General features: G+C 50.3%; 1 protein-coding gene across 1 annotated transcript; it reads left to right on the top strand.

The window, feature by feature from the left end:
• Positions 1-3,521: 3,521 nt before the first annotated feature.
• On the top strand, positions 3,522-12,808 carry MFSD3 (major facilitator superfamily domain containing 3). The gene is made up of 5 exons (XM_083360098.1): positions 3,522-4,258; positions 8,357-8,504; positions 9,732-9,835; positions 10,880-10,989; positions 12,621-12,808. The coding sequence occupies exons 1-5, from the start codon at positions 3,592-3,594 to the stop codon at positions 12,771-12,773; spliced, it is 1,182 nt and encodes a 393-aa protein (XP_083216224.1). The 5' UTR covers positions 3,522-3,591; the 3' UTR covers positions 12,774-12,808.
• The last annotated feature ends 4,388 nt before the right edge of the window (positions 12,809-17,196 follow it).

The raw sequence follows: 17,196 nt of genomic DNA on the forward strand, positions 1-17,196 counted from the left end.
CGCCGGTTAATGAATGCCGGCAGGTTATTCCCAGGGGAAGGGCGTTCTCTGTGGGTGCACCTGCCCTATGGAACCAACTACCCACAGAACTTAGGACTGCCCCCGACCTTCGCTCATTTCGCCGGGACCTGAAAACTTGGCTCTTCGATCTGTTTGGTCCAGACTGTGGGGTTGTTAATTTAACTGGGTTTTAGATTTACTCTTGGGGCTTGCATTTAATTTGTTTTAATTGTTTTTATTTTTTGTATTCATGGTTTTAACTGCCCTGTAAACCGCCCTGAGTCCTATGGGAATAGGGCGGTATACAAATCCAATAAAATAAATAAAATAAATAAATAAATAAGGATGTTTTCCCTTCAGAACAGTAGACGATAAAAACCTGAGCCAAAGGTAAGCACGGCTCTTATGGGTAACGGAAATTCCTAATTTCAAACTTTTTTTTTTTAATCCCATTTATATCTCGCCCTTCTCCGAAGACTCAGGGCGGCTTACAATTTTTAAAGCACAACTCAATGTGCTTAGCAATAGCCTTCATTCTATGTACTGGGGTATATGCCTGCTTATTAGGGCTTTTGCCCCCCCCCTCAAGCGGCATTATTACAAAGTCAGCTTAATTGCCCCCAACAATCTGGGTCCTCATTTTACCTACCTTGGAAGGATGGAAGGCTGAGTCAACCTGGAGCCTGGTGGGACTCGAACCTGCACTAATTGCAGGCAGCTGGTGTTACTTTAAGGGGGCATTAGCCCACTGCTCCACCAAGGCTCTTATTTTGCTATTGCAAAGCCCAGGTAATCCTTGACTTACAACAGTTCATTTAGTGACTGTTCAAAGTGAAAAAGTTGCTGAAAAAAGTGACTTGGGACCGTTTTTTACACTTAAAACGACCGTTGCACGTTTAAGTGATCAAAATTCAGACACCTGGCCACTGACTCATGTTTATGACGGCTGCAGTTCCCTGAGGCTCAAGCGGTCCCCTTTTGTGACCTTCCAGCAAGCAGAGTCAATGGGGAAGCCAGATTCACTTAACGACCTGTGACTAGCTTAACAAGCGTGGCAAAAAAAGGGGAGCAAAATGGGGCAAAACCCACTTAACAGCCATCTCACTTGGCAACAGACGTTTGGGGCTCAGTTGTGGCCGTATCTGCAAGGGATTTCTACACCTGGGGGGAAACGATTGGGGCGAGAGGGTGATAAGACGGCCATGGCACCCAGAGGGGGAGTTCGAGAGGGAAATTAGGAGCCAATAACGGAGAACATTTGTAGCTCAGGGTTGAACTTCAGCATCCTTAGTCCTCTCTGAACCCGATGGTTTTCTTCCAGACGTTTCATGACCCAGCCAGGTAACATCATCAGTGCTACAAGGGGGTGGTGGTGGTGGAAGAGGAAGAGGAGAAAAACAGGAGGAAGAGGTGGAGAAAAGAGGAGAAGAACTGGGGGGGGGGGTCCCTGGTGCCCTCCGAGCTGGCTGGTTTCCTTGCAGACGTTTCATGACCCAACTAGGTAACGTCATGGGGGGGGTTGTCCTCAGTTTATGGACAGAATCCGGAAGCGTTCCTTCCTTCCCGCCCTCGGGACACCCTAAAGGGAAACTTCCTGACAGTCAGAACAATTAACCAGTGGAACTCCTTGCCTCCAGAAGCTGTGAATGCTCCAACACTGGAGGTTTTTAAGAAGAGACTGGACAGCCATTTGTCTGAAATGGTATAGGGTTTCCTGCCTGAGCAGGGGGTTGGACTAGATGACCTCCAAGGTCCCTTCCAACTTTATATTATTATTATTATTATTATTATTATTATTATTATTATTATTATTATTATTATTATTATTATTATTTAGATTTTAGATTTAGATTTTATTAGATTTATATACCGCCCTTTCCCGAAGGACTCAGGGCATTTTAAAATCACACCAATACAAAATACAAAGTTAAAAAACAAATAAAAGATTAAATTATCCCTGAAAATAAAACCTCGTTAAAATTCTCAGCCTGGGTCAGAGAGCTCAAAGAGCCAAGGATGGGGACGGAGCTGGAGCATCCCAGGCGCGGTTGGGGAGCCTGGCAAGCGCCGCTCCCGACTCGGAAAGGAGGTTCCCGGCTTCCCCGTTTGCGCTGAGCCGGAACCTTCGTTCCCGGAATTATTCCCCCACCGGAACAGGGAACCAAGAGGCTTCTCAGCATGTTTACACCTTCCGCCTTCCGGCTCTCTCCCCGCCTCTTCCGGCGCGCCTGGCAGCCCAACGACCACTTAACACAGAGAGGCGAAACCTAGAGCGCCGCTCCAGGATCAGAAGGGGACGCTTCCGCTCCAGCGAGCGCCGTCCCGCTTTCTTCCTCCCGGCTCCCCGCGGCGCGAAGTCAGTTTGACCAATCAACGTGGGCGACAATCTAGGTCGCGTCCTGCAGGGCCCTCCCCAGAGGTTCCCTCTTACGTAACTTCCGCTTCCTTTGTGATCCAAGAGGCCGATTGCCTCTGCCGAGCGCCCCCTGCCGGCTCCAGGCCGGAAGGGGTCCTTGAGCGGAGTTGCCGGGGCAACGCCGGGGGCGGTGGGGAAGGCCTCGCCGGCTGAATGGGGGCGCCGGGTTGGGGAAGCTGGCCTGGCCGGCCCTGAGCAAGACCCGTCCCCCGAGGGCCTTTCTGTCCAAGTGGGGCCGGCTCCTCCAGTGGTAAGGAGTTCCGCAGCTCTCAGTGACCCCGGCTTCGTGGGAGGGTGCGGGGAGGCAGCACCGGCGACTCCCCCTCCCCCCCCCGGTGGCTCATTAAAAACCAGACAAAATTGTTTAAAACTTATTTTTTTTTCCAACTGAGGAGGAGTGGGCTTCAACTCCCAGAATTCCCCAGCCCTGAGGGATTCTGGGAATGGAGGTTCGCCCCACTTCAAAGTTGCCCAGGTTGAACAATCCGGTCTCCAATGCGACTTGATGACCGCAATTGAGCCCAACGTTCCCGGTTGCTAAGCGAGACCTAGGTGAATTAATTATACGTTGGCCCATTTTACGACCTGTCTTGCCGACGTTAAGTGAATCACGGCAGCTGTTAAGCTAACAATGCGTCAGAAGGTTCACGTGACCCCGGGGACGTCGCGCGACGTATCGGAACTTTTTCCCCATGGCCGGCGATGGGGTGGACGCATTTTCCTGGTGACGTGTCCGGCCGGTGGGCCGGCAGTTTGACACCCTTGCTCTATAGGCAGTCCTCGACTTACAGCAGTTCATTTAGTAACCGTTGAAAGTTACAACAGCACTGAAAAAGTGACTTATGACCATTTTCCACACATGACCACTGCAGCATCCCCGTGGTCACGTGATAAAAATCCGGCTGCTTGACTCAGATTTATGACGGTTTGCAGCGTCCCGGGGTCACGTGATGCCCTTTTGCGACCTTCTGACGAGCAAAGTCAACGGGGAAGCCAGATTCACTTAACAACTGTGGCAGGGGCGTTCATCAAAGGGGGCAAAGACAAGTGTCCCAGCAACCGAAATTTCGGGCTCCGTTGTGATCGTAAGCCGAGGACTACCTGTAAATAGGCTCCGATGGTTTGCCTCTTTCAGCTTGCCCGTTTGTCTGTGCAGGGTGGACCAGGACCGAAGAATGACTTTCAAATATTGGCTGCTGTTCCTGCTGTATTTCGTGCAAGGAATCCCCTACGGGCTCCAGTCGGGACTCTTGCCGGTCTATTTCCGAACGGTGGGCCTCTCCTTCACCAAGATCAGCCTGACGAAGTTGCTCTACTTGCCATGGATCCTCAAAGTGCTTTGGGCCCCCTTTGTGGACTGGTATCTCTCCAAGAAGACCTGGCTGATGTTGACCATGTGCGGCTTGGCCCTGACCTGCCTGGCCTGTTCCTTCCTGACTCCGGAAGTGGACTTCCTTGGAGTGGCTGTCACTCTGCTGCTCATGAACCTCTTCGCTTCCATCCAGGACGTGGCCACCGATGGGGTGGCCATCCAGCTTTTGGGAACAGAAGAGGTGGGCTTTGGGAATAGCATCCAGGTGGTGGCCTACAAGCTGGGCTCCCTCCTGGCGGGAGGAGGCCTGCTCACCTTCCTCCATCACCTGGGCTGGGGAGCCCTCTTTGTGTACCTGGCGCTGATCTACTTTGCGGCCATCGTCTTCACCTCCAAGTTTTATCTGGGCTCCTCTCCCCAAGACAGCCCTGCCAAGGACCGCAGCTTAAGCCTGCTGAGTTTTTTCCACGAGCTTCTCCTGGTGCCGGACACGCTGTGGACTGCTGGCTTTGTCCTCATCTATAAGTTGGGTGAGTCATTCCTCCAGAGCGAGGAACGGTGGAATTAATTCTCGGAGAACCTTGCTAAGGCAAGCAGCCCTCGACGTAACGCCACAGTGGAGCCCAAAATTTCTGTCGTTCAGCGAGACGTTTGTTAAGTGAGTTTTGCCCCCTTTGACAACCTGTCTTGCCACGGTTGTTCAAGTGAATCCCTGCGGGTGTGAAATGAAGAACACGGTTGTTAAGGGAATCTGGCTTTGCCACTAGATGACCTCCAAGGTCCCTTCCAACATCATCATCATCAGCAGCAGCAGCAGCAGCAGCAGCATGATGTTGGAAGGGACCTTGGAGGTCAACTAGTCGAACCCCGTGCTCAGGCAGGAAACCCTATACCATTTCGGATAAATGGCTGTCCAGTCTCTTCTTAAAAACTTCCAGTGTTGGAGCATTCACCACTTCTGGAGGCAGGTTGTTTCACTGGTTAATTGTCCTCAGTGTCAGGAAGTTTCTCCTCAATTCCAGGTTGCTTCTCTCTCTGGTCAGTTTCCATCCGTTGTTTCTCGTCCTTCCCTCTGATGCTTTGGGGAATAATGTGATCCCTTCCTGTGCCTTGTGGCAGCCCCTCAAATACTGGAATGCTGCTATTGTGTCTCCCCTATTTCTTCTTTTCTTTAGATCAGCCAAATCCAAGTCCCACAGCTGTTCTTCGTATGTTTTAGTCTCCAGGCCTTTGATCCTCTTAGTTGCTCTTCTCTGGACTTTTTCCAAAGTCTCAATATCTTTTTTGTAGTATGGTGACCAAAATTGGCTGCAGTATTCCAGGTGTGGCCTTACTAGGACTTTAAAAAGCGGTAGTAACACTTCACGTGATCTTGATTCTATGCCTGTGTTAGGATTGTGTTAGCTTTTTTGGTTGCTGCTGCACACTGCTGGCTCATGGTCAAGTGATCGTCCACTGGGACTCCAAGGTCCCTCTCACAGTTACTATTTTTCAGCCAGGTCTCACCTAATTTGTATTTATATCTTCAATTTTTTTCTGCCTAAGTGTAAGACTCTGCTTTTCTCCACATTGAAACTCATTTTGTTGGATAGGGCCCATTGTTCGAGTCTGTCAATATCTTTTTGGATCCTGAGCTTGTCTTCTGGGGTGTTGGCTACTCCTGCCAGTTTGGTGTCATCTGCAAATTTGATGAGTTCCCCTACAATTCCCTCGCCCGAGTCATTTATAAAGATATTGAAGAGTGCTGGGTCTAAGACGGAGCCTTGTGGTACCCCACCGCTTACTCCTCTCCATGCGGATGTAGTGCCATTGATTAACTGAAATGAAATTCTGTTGCCTGCTCTCAAAAGTGTACACCTACATAACACACATATAGACATACATATGTATATACCTACATCCTTGCATATAAAGGTAAAGGTAAAGGTTCCCTCGCACACACGTGCTAGTCGTTTCCAACTCTAGGGGCCGGTGCTCATCTCCGTTTCAAAGCCAAAAAGCCAGCGCTTGTCCGAGGACGTCTCCGTGGTCATGTGGCCAGCATGACTAGACGCCAAAGGCGCACGGAACGCTGTTCCCTTCCCACCGGAGTGGTCCCTATTTTTCTACTTGCATTTTTACATGCTTTCGAACTGCTAGGTTGGCAGAAGCTGGGATGAGTAACAGGCGCTCACTCTGTTACACGGCGCTCGGGATTCGACCCGCCAAACTGCCGACCTTCTGATCGACAAGCTCAGCGTCCTAACCCACTGAGCCACCGCGTCCCTTTCCTTACATATAGATACGTATAAATATTAATCACTGTCCCTTTTGAATACGTAGTGGAAAGAGGAAGCTTGAGGAAGGTGCACCCAGAAGTGAAATTCCTTTTCTGTGTGTGTAAACAGACAATTTTAATACGTGCCATTGTGTACATAGAAAAAGTACATGCGTACATATATACTTACACACACATACGTATGGACACAGACATATGTATTAATAACAGTCCATTTTGAATACATACATGAAATATGCTTGGCTTGGTTCACTCACGAGGCTAACAATCATGGCTGAGCGAACGTCTCTGAAGATTCTCCGTCATCCAGGTCAGGGTTGTCCCAAAGATGCGTTTTTTTTCAAAAGGCAACTGGATTTTCTTCTTCTTGTTTTTTCATTGAAAACATTTCGCTTCTCATCCAAGAAGCTTTTGGACGAACTGAAAACTGACGAAGTGAAGTGAAAGGTTTTTCAAAGAAAAAGCACCTTTGGGTTATTTATAGCGCAGCTGACTGCATGGAGCAGAACTCTCGGCCTTCCTCCAGCGTTGTTTCTGTGAAACACACGTCACAAACTGCAAGAGCCAATAAAAGAGAATATTTGTCGCTCAGGGTTGCAGTGAGGGGGTCCCTGGTGCCTCTCTGGGCTGGGCTGTCTTCTTGCAGACCTTTCATGACCAGACTAGGTAACATCATCCACACTAGAAGGCGCAAACCCCAATCCCTTCTAGCGCGGATGACGTTCCCTAGTTGGGTCGTGAAACGTCTGCAAGAAAACTAGGCCAGCCGAGAGGGACACCAGGGACCCCTGTTAGCAAAAAAAAAGAAATTTGTTGTACAAAGTGCTTCTTTTTTTATTTTTTATTAAAGAGTTTTACAAAAAAAAGATTTTACAATACATATCCCCAAAACCCACCCACCCCAAACCACCCCCCTTCCCCCCCCCCACTTCCCAGAGCTAAATACAGGGTTATAGATGTAATAATCATATTCTAACTAAAAATTATCCATAATATAAAATTAACCAAATTCATAATGTGCTTTAACTCCCCTTTAACATAGATTGCAAAGTGCTTCTTGAGTTATCAAGAACCTGCACAGGCAAAAGCGTACTGAGAATAGTAAGAGTCACACAGTTAACCACACAGATACACTGAGTTGTGATAAACAGGAAAATACTTTACTGTTAGGTGTAAAAACAAAAAAACCCACACAATCCGAATAAACAGTCCAGCTCATACACGAAGAACAACAGATAAGCAACAGCAACAGTCCAGGGAGTATCCAAAATACAATGTCTTCTTACCGGTCTGAAGGTCAGGTACACAGTTCCTAAGGTTTTAACACAGTAGTAAGCCACTCGTTACCTCTCGGATAGATTACTGCAATGCTCTCTACATGGGGTTGCCCTTGAAGACCACCCGGAGGCTTCAGCTGGTGCAGAATGCAGCTGCGCGGGTAGTGATGGGAGCATCCCGATACTCCCATATTACACCCCTCCTGCATGAGCTGCATTGGCTACCAGTTGTCTTCCGGGCGAGATTTAAGGTGCTGCATGAGCTGCATTGGCTACCAGTTGTCTTCCGGGCGAGATTTAAGTGCTGGTACTTACCTTTAAAGCCCTATAAGGCTTAGGCCCGGGATACTTGCAGGACCGTCTGCTACCGGGGACGACTTCCCGTCGCCCGGTGCGCTCACACAGAGAAGGCCTCCTCAGGGTGCCGTCGGCCAGACAATGTCTGCTGGCGACCCCCAGGGGGAGGGTCTTCTCTGTGGGAGCACCAGCCCTTTGGAACCAGCTTCCCCTTGAGCTTCGGATGGCCCCGGACCTCCGGTCCTTTCGCCGTGACCTCAAAGCTTTTCTCTTCCATCAGGCTGACCTGGATTGATGATGGGTTTTTAAATATGTTTTAATTTTTAACTGTAGTTAATTTATTTTGGGGCTGTTATTTAATTCGTTTTTTAATTTTTGTATTGTTGTTTTTATTGTTGTAAGCCGCCCTGAGTCCCTTGGGAGATAGGGCGGCATATAAGTCCCAAAAATAAATAAATAAATAAAAAGCAAAAACAATGAGAGCAAAGAGAGAGAGAGAAAGAAGCCACGTTCCTAGCTCCCTCTTATGGCCGTTGGAAAAACTTACACACCCATTGGCCAATTAGCACCTTAAGGTTATAACATCGTGGTTTATATATTTCCAACCCAACCAGGTAGGCTATAACCATATGCCTAACAACCCCCACAAAGTGCAAGCGTTGTGTTCACACATCCTTCCTGGACTCTTCCCCATCTCAGCCCCCCTCTCCCCTCCCCCCCCGGTAATTCCTTTCCCACGTGCATCGCCCGGAACTCAACCTCGGTTCTCTCTGCAGGCGAACAGGGCTCTGTTTCCATGTTCCCCCTCTTCCTTCTCGACCACAGCTTCTCTCCCCAGAAGCTCGGCTTCTGGAACGGGATCGTGGCCACCGCCTTTTCCATCACCGGCTCTTCCCTGGGGGGCCACATGGTGTCAGCCGGCAGGTAAATGATGGGGAGGCTTTTCTCTGCTCCCTGGGGATCTCCGGGGGTGGGGGTGGGGGGTGGGACTTAGCATCCAGCGTCCCCCAAGAAGGGGGTGCCTCTATATTCCCTTTCTCCAGCTGTTCCCCTCTCGCGCCCGTCTCTGAGGATGGCCCACGAGGGAGGCCTCTTTTCCAATAAAGGAGAAGGTCTGTGGCTGACCTGAGGGGTCCCTGGTGCTCTCTGAGCTTGGTGGCTTTCTTGTAGACCTTTCGGGCGCTGACTAGGCAACACCACCAGCTCTGGAAGGGAGGGGAGTTGCCTCTTCCAGCACTGAGGAACCTTACCTAGTTGAGTAATCAGATTTCTACAAGAAAACAATCAAGCTCAGGCAGAACCAAGGACCCCCACAGTCCTCCTCCTTCTCTTTCTCCTCCACAAACCCCACTCCCCCCTAGCACTGATGATGTTACTTAGTTGGGTAGTGAAACGTCTGCAAGAAAACAGCCAAGCTCAGAGAGCACCAAAGGCCACACACTTCTCCTCCTCCTCCTTCTCCTCCTCCTCCTTCTCCTCCTCCTCCTCCTCCTCCTCCTCCTCCTTCTCTTCCTCTCCACAAGCTGCACTCCCCTCTGGCACTGATGTTACATAGCTGAGTAATCAAATTTCTGCAAGAAAACAACCAAGCTCAGAGAGAACCAAGATCCCAGAGTCCTCCTCCTCCTCTTCTTCCTCTTCCTCCTCTCCACACACCCCACTCCCTTCTAGCACTGATGATGTTACCTAGTTGGGTAACGAAACGTCTGCAAGAAAACAGCCCAGCTCAGAGAGCACCAAGGAGCCTTCCTCATAAGAATCATGGGAATTTGCCTCCCCATCCCCCTGATTTAAAAAAGAAAAAGAATGACGGGGGGAAAAAGTGCTCTGAAAGTCCAGCAGAATGATAAAAAGTCCAGAGTGTCTTCCTTTGGGGAACATCTGCAACTGGAACTGCCGAGTAGGTAGCCCTGATACTTTGGGCCCCCTAAAACCACCTCTGGACTACCATTCTGGCTTCAGGTTTTTGGTGACGCCATGTTTCTTTCTGTGCCCTGGATGCAAATTCTTTGCTGGCTGGGGAATTCTGGGAGTCGAAGTCCACGAGTCATAAAAGAGCCAAGCTGGCCTACCCCTGGCCTAGGCCTTCAGCCAGGCAAACGCGCGACGTCCTTGAATGCTCCTCTGATCCCTCTGGTTTGTTCCCGTCAGGAATTCCGAGCCTCTTCAAACCTTGCTGGTCCTCCGCTTCTGCAACCTCCTTTTCCAGACTTGGGTGATGGTCACCTACACAGACCGGGCAGCTGCCTTCGAAGGTGAGCCCGGGGGTCCCGTCCGGCGCGGCAGCCGTTTGCCCACCGGCTCAAGAACAGGAGTCGGCTTCCGCACGCAGGAGTCGCAAAAAACACCAGGAAGCTTGATCCGAAAGCGGGAGGGCAGGGAAGAGGTAGCGCTGCGGGCTTATCCCGGAAAGACCAAGTGCAAAGGAGGGTTTGTCCGCCTGGGAAGGGGACCCGGGGGTCTGTGTGAACCTCTCCAGAGACTCTCCGCCCTCCCGGTCCTGGCTGTGCCCAAGCTGCTTTTTTCAAGAGGGAACCGGGCTGTCTTTGTTGTCCTGTCTGTGTGTGTGTGTGTGTGTGTGTGTGTGTGTGTTTGAGACTTTCGCTTCTCATCCAGGAAGCTTCTTCAGCTCTGACTGGATGGCGGGGGACGGAAGGTTTTGTATTCCTTGCCTTCTTTTTTCCCAGGCCCCCACCATCCAGTCGGAGCCGAAGAAGCCTCTGGGGTGAGAAGCGAAAGGTCTTCCAAATAAAACAAAGGAAGGCCAGTTGCCTCCTGAAAAAAGCCCCCTTGGGAGAAGGATGAAAGGGGAAGAGGAAGATGGAAGGGAAACAAGGAAAAGGATAGGAGAGAAAGAAGGAAGGAAGGAGGGAAAGGGAGGGAGGGAGTAAGGAAGGGAGGGAGGGAGGAAGGAAGGAAGGAAAGGGAGGGAGGGAGGGAGGAAGGAAGGAAAGGGAGGGAGGGAGGAAGGAAGGGAGGAAGGGAGGAAGGAAGGAAGGAAAGGAAGGAAGGGAGGGAGGAAGGAAGGAAGGAAAGGGAGGAAGGAAGGAAGGGAGGAAGGGAGGAAGGAAAGAGAGAAAGCAACCTGGAACTAAGGAGAAACTTCCTGACTGTTAGAACAATTAACTGGGTTAATGGTCTGGGAATACAGCCCGTAACTCCCCTTCCATTCCTGTCCCTTCTCACCAATCTGGGTCTCCCTTTCCTGAGCCCAAGTTGCCGCTCTTTCCGGCTGCAGCAAGTTGGGCAGCTGATTGTCCGTCCTGCAGCTGAACCGATCGGGTGGCCTCTCGTTGCAGTGGCCGCCGTGCTCAGCTTGTGCATCCAGCACTTCATCGGGGGGCTGGTCACCACGCTGGTCTTCAGCAAGATGATGCTCTGCACTCAGAAGGCCCCAGAGAGGATCCAGGTGGGTGCTTAGTTTCGGAGTCTCGGGCCTTTGCCCACGGATTCATCGGGGCCGCCTAGCCTCCACGGCCCACAAATTCAGTTCGGAAGCCGAGTGCGAAAGCCACAGAGAGATCTCTGGGTACAGATGCCTGCTGTCTGTGTCTTTTGCTTCCCGGTGGTCACAGTAAGTAAAGAGGCCAGAGGCGGGGTGACGGTGGGTGGACGGCACCTATAGCAAGTTCACAACACAGTGGTGTAACATGGGCCACCCTAAGGCAGAGGTATCCAACCATTTCGGGCTCGAGGACCCCGGGGGGGAAGGAAAGCAGATTCAAAATTGGTGTGTGCGCACGCACATGGGCCCCACACACACTGGCGCAGCACTAGCAGCCCCGTCCGTGCATGCGACATGCAGTGGCACTGTGTGCATGCACGAACGGCTGCGTACCTCCCACGGTGGATAGCAGCCATTTGTATGTGTGCAAATGGGCCACGCAAATTGCCTGGGCTAGGGACGCATGCACAAATGGGTTGCAGACACCTGCTGTGCAGTAGCATTCCCGTTCGCACCCACACGCATGCGCAAACAGGGCCGCAGGTGCTAGCGTGATTGGGGGGAAGGCGCGCAGCCACATGTGCGTGCACTGGCCAGCTGTTTCCACGGCCCGCTGGCCAAGAGCCCGCAGCCCTGTCCCAGGCCACAGACCAAGGTTTGGGGACCGCACTCTAGGGGACCCCAAAAGTGTTCACGCTGCTGCATTGAGGGCCAGCTGTTGCTTCTGAATACTCTTCCAGGGCAGCCCCACGTGGAGCACATTGCAGTATAGGAAGTCCATGACTTGCCACCGTTCGTTCGAATGTTACAATGGCCCTAAAAAAAGGGATGTACGACAAAATTCAGATCCAGGTGGTCCTCGGCCACAACGGAGCCCAAAATTTATGTTGCTAAGCGAGACATTGGTGAAGTGAGTTTCTTACGAGCTCCCTGGCCACGTTTGTTAAGCGAATCACGGCAGTCGTTAAAGTCAGCCACACGGTTGTTAAGTGAATCTGGCGCCTCTCCCAATGGACTTTGCTTGTCAGAAGGCCGCCAAAGGGGATCACATGACATCCTCCCCCCAGGACGCTGCAACCCGTCGTAAATACGAGGCAGCAGCCGAGTGTCTATAAATTTTGATCGCGTGAGCACGGGGATGCTGCCAGGGTCGTAAGTGCGAAAGGCGGCCACAAGTCCCTTTTCTTCAGTGCCGTCGTAACTTTGAACATCGCTAGGCGGACTGTTGTAAGCCGAGGACTGTCTGTACTTGGCGGCTGGTTCATATTTACGACGGCCCCTGGGTCAGGTTGATCCCCTTTGGCGACTTTCCGACAAGCCAAGTTGGTGGGGAAGCCGGATCCACTTAACGATCCTGTTACTTCGCCACCATGGCAAGAAAGGTCATGAAACAGGGCAGAAGTCACGTCACTGTCTCGTTGAGCAGCAGAAATTTGGGGCTCCATTGTGGTCGTAAGCCGAGGACCAGCTGTAGTCCAAGCACGAGATGACCAGGGCTGTGAGTGACCTTCCCTTCCCCTCCCTCCTGGGTGGCGAGGAAGGGCTGTCCAGGCTGCCTGCTCGGCTGGGCTCACCTTGCTTCCCTCTCCCCACAGGCCACCCACTACAGCTTTCTCGCCGCCATCGAGGTCCTGGGCAAGGTGGCCTTTAGCACCGTGGCAGGGAGCCTGGTGGACCGGCTGGGCTTCCGACACACCTTTGGCATCTTCCTCGCCTTCTCCTTTGCCTCCGTGCTCTACACCGTGTAAGCCAGGATGAGCAGAGGGCCGTCCCGCCAGGATCAGTCCCGTGTGGCTGGCCAAAGAGAGAGAGGCCAACTCCGAGAGAAGCCCATTGAAATCCGGGGACGTCTCATTAAAGCAGCCGCCTCATGCAACTGCTTCCTGGCCCGTCCTCCTTGACAAGGGGTGTGTTCTGTACCAGCCTGCTACCGGCCCTGCAGAAAAGGCAGGGACAACCCCTTTACAAACGGCAAGAGGCTGGAATTAAGCCTGCCAAATTTATTAACATAAAACAGAGCAAAACAAGACACCAACCATGAAACAGGAGCTATGAAACAGGAGCTATCCAAGCGGTTGCCTTCAGCAAACCAGCCCTCCCACGCATTCCCCTTTTATACAGTTCAGGGCGTGGCTTCTCTCTGCCTCCTTCCTCGGTGCCCCATTGCCTTCCTCTGTTTACTCCTGATTGACTGCCTCCTGCGTCGGGCGTCCTTGAACAGGGCCAGCTGTGGGTCATCTTCATCCACGCTGTCAGGCTCACACAGCTGGGTCTGCGTGGTGACCAGGTGGGAGGGGCCTGGCTGAGGGCTCTGCGGAGCCTCAATATTATTCTCAGCAAGCTCTCCAACACCCCCCTCCTCCTCCTCTGAGTCCTCCGACCCAACTGCCGAACCCACAGGCTGACCCTGAATCACAACAGGGTGGGGAAGAGTCATAGCACTCCCATCGGAGCCACGTAGGAGTGTCGGATGGGGAACAGAGTTGCCCTGCAGATTTTTTTAGTAGTCCTCCGTTAGCAGTCACAACAGGGACCAGCGACTTGGTCATTAAAACAGTCACGGAGTGAAACTATGACGGTGATTATGATTCTCCTTCCGTTTTCCTTCGCTTTACAGACCTACGAAGGTTTTGAGAATCGGCTGTAAAGATGTATGGAGATTCTCCGTCATCCAGGTCATGGTTTTCCCAAAGGTGCTTTTTTTTCTTTTCTTCCAAAAGGCAACTGGGCTTGTTGTTTTTTTTTCCCCCACCCTGAAAACATTCCGCTTCTCATCCAAGAAGCTTCTTCAGTTCTGAAGAAGCTTCCTGGACGAGAAGCGAAATGTTTTCGAAGAAAGAATCCAGAAAACCCAGTTGCCTTTTGGGGGGAAAAAAACAAACCCAGTTATCCGGTTAGGATAACTGGTTGTAAAGTTACTTTTCCGTTGGTATTGTGACTGCTAAAGGAGACAGTCACTAAACGAGGACTGAACCGTCCTTGTGTGTTCTTTCCTACCTTGGAGAGGGTATTCTGCAGTGGAATTTCTCCTCCTCGTTGCTCAGGTATTCTGGAATGGAAAAAAAAAGAGCTTTCCTTATTGTCTCTTTTACTTTTACCGACCAGGTCCAGCCCAAGTGGGGAGTAAATGAAATGGAGGCTAAGAGGCTGGAAATAAAAATGGAGGCTGGTTGTTTGGAAAGAAGGTTCTTGTTTATTTACTTGCCAGAAACCTCAGTGGCACAGCACGTTTCGGGGGCGGCGGTGGTGGTGGTTAGGGTGACAAAATGGAGTTGGGATAGGTGGCTTGAACATTTTGGCTGGCTTGAACAGGGCTGAGCAACTACGGCCTCCTTAGGACCTGTGGACTTCAACTCCCAGAATTCCTGAGCCAGCAATAACAACAATAAAACCCAGTAATCAAAACAGCAGCACAATCCTTTCCCCTCCGTGTTCCTTGCTGCTTCCACATGTTCAGCTAAACCTCTCCTCCTCAACTAGTCTCAGTCGGGGAGAACTTGGAAGTGTGTAGTGGGGTGCCCCAGGGCTCTGTTCTGGGCCCAGTGCTCTTCAACATCTTCATCAACGATTTGGACGAGGGGATAGATGGGGAACTCATCAAATTTGCAGACCACACCAAGCTGGCAGGAATAGCCAATACTTCAGAAGATAGGCTTAAGATACAGAAGGATCTGGACAGACTCGAACACTGGGCACTATCTAACAAAATGAAATTTAATGGTGAAAAAAGTAAGGTTCTGCATTTAGGCAGGAAAAATCAAATGCACAGGTATAGTATAGGTGGTACCTTGCTCAATAGTAATAACTGTGAGAGGGATCTCGGAGTCTTAGTAGACAATCACTTCAATATGAGCCAGCCGTGTGCTGCAGCTGCCAAAAAAGCCAACACGGTGCTAGGCTGCATTAACAGAGCGATAGAATCAAGATCACGTGAAGTACTAATACCACTTTACAATGCTTTGGTAAGGCCACACCTGGAATCCTGCATCCAGTTTTGGTCACCACGATGTAAAAAAGATGTTGAGACTCTAGAAAGAGTGCAGAGAAGAGCGACAAAGATGATTGGGAGACTAGAGGCTAAAACATATAGGGAACGGTTGCTGGAATTGGGTCTGTCTAGTTTAATGAAGAGAAGGACCAGGGGGGACATGATAGCAGTGTTCCAATATCTCAGGGGCTGCCCCAAAGAAGAGGGAGTCAAGCTATTCCCCAAGGCGCCTGAAGGCAGGACAAGAAGCAACGGATGGAAACTAGTCAAGAATAGAAGCAACCTCGAACTAAGGAGAAATTTCCTGACATTGAGAACAATTAACCAGTGGAACAACCTGCCTTCAAAAGTGGTGAATGCTCCAACACTGGAAGTTTTTAAGAAGAGACTGGACAGCCATTTGTTTGAAATGGTATACGGTTTCCTGCCTGAGCAGGGGGTTGGACTAGATGACCTACAAGGTCCCTCCTCCTCTTCTTCTTCTTCTTCTTCTTCTTCTTCTTCTTCTTCTTCTTCTTCTTCTTCTTCTTCTTCCTCTTCCTCTTCCTCCTCTTCTTCTTCTTCTTCTTCTTCTTCTTCTTCTTCTTCTTCTTCTTCTTCTTCTTCTTCTTCTTCTTCTTCTTATTATTATTATTATTATTATTATTATTATTATTATTATTATTATTATTATTATTATTATTATTATTATTCCTGCCCCACTGAGGTTGTCAGCCGGGAAAAATCAGGAATCGCCTTAATCTGGAGAGTTTTTCCCAACCAGCCTCCAGATGAATCACTGCTTCTTCCCACCACTTGGAAAAGCCCAGCTTTTCCAAAAACCACCTTTGGACTTGGGAAGCAGCTCTTCAGGAAGGGAACAGCTGGTATATCAAACCTCCGGGCGATCGACAACCCAAAATCCAGCTTTTTTGCACGCCTGGTGCTTGCGTGTGCACACGCTTAGAGAGGAGCCGACTTGTGTGACATGCAGAAACAGGCATGGAAAGAAAAAGAGGGTCTTTGAAGCCAATTCATTGGGGTGGTGGTGGTAAAGGATTGACTTTAGGACAGGGGTCCTCAACCGTGGCCGCTTTAAGACTTGTGGACTTCAACTCCTAGAATTCCTCAGCCAGCTTTGCTGGCTGAGGAATTCTGGGAGTTGAAGTCCACAAGTCTTAAAGCGGCCAAGGTTGAGGACCCCTGCTTTAGGAGACAAAAAAAAAGGAAAAAGGAAAAAGGAAAAAACAGAACAGCTGAAAAATCTCCCCGTTCGTAGTTCAAAGCAACTTTTCAGGTCATTTTAGGATTATTATTTTTTTTTTAGGAAGGAGAAAATTGCTGCTCTAAAATTGCATTCCACCACCTGCAGTACAGGTAGTCCTCGATTTACGGCCCCAGTTAAGCCCAAAATTTCCATGGCTAAGCGAGACGTTGGTTAAGCGAGCTTCACCCCGTTTTACAAGCTCTCTTGCCGCGGTTGCTAAGTCGGATCGCGGCAGTTAAGCCAATGACGTGGTTAAGTGATTTTGGCTTCCCCCCGTTGACTCCGCTTGGCAGAAGATCGCCAAAGGGGGAATCACCTGACACCCTCCAGGACACTGCAACCGTCGTAAGTGTGAGCCAGTGGCCAAGGGTCTTGAGTTTGGGGCATGCGACCACGGGGACGCTGCAACGGTCGTTAAGTGGGAAAAACGATCGCAAGTCACTTTGGGACTCTGTTGGTGCAGTTGTAATTTTGGTCACTAAATGAACAGTTGTAAGTTGAGGATTACCTACAGTTTGGACAAGCTCAAGGTGGCAGGAGATGGGAAGCCATTTCATAGGACTATTGGTCGGCGCCCGATCTGCGCTCCTTTCGCTGCGATCTGAAAACATACTTGTTTGAGCAAGCCGGCCTGGCATGAGGGGGATTGGTGGGTTTTTTTATCATTTTTATTGGGTTTTTATTATGTATTAACTGTATTTTAATCGGGCATGTATTTAATTATCTTTTAATTTTTGTACATTTCTGTGTATTATTCTTGCCCTGTACACCGCCCTGAGTCCTCAGGGAGAAGGGCGGTATAGAAATATTAATAAATTAAATTAAATTAAATTCCTGGATTCCACAACGGATGGAAACTCACCAAGGAGAGAAGCAACCTGGAACTAAGGAGAAATTTCCTGACAGTGAGGACAGTTAGCCAGTGGAACAGCTGGCC

This window comes from Vipera ursinii (genome assembly GCF_947247035.1).
Source record: "Vipera ursinii genome assembly, chromosome: 3".
NCBI classification, from domain to species: Eukaryota; Metazoa; Chordata; class Lepidosauria; order Squamata; family Viperidae; genus Vipera; species Vipera ursinii.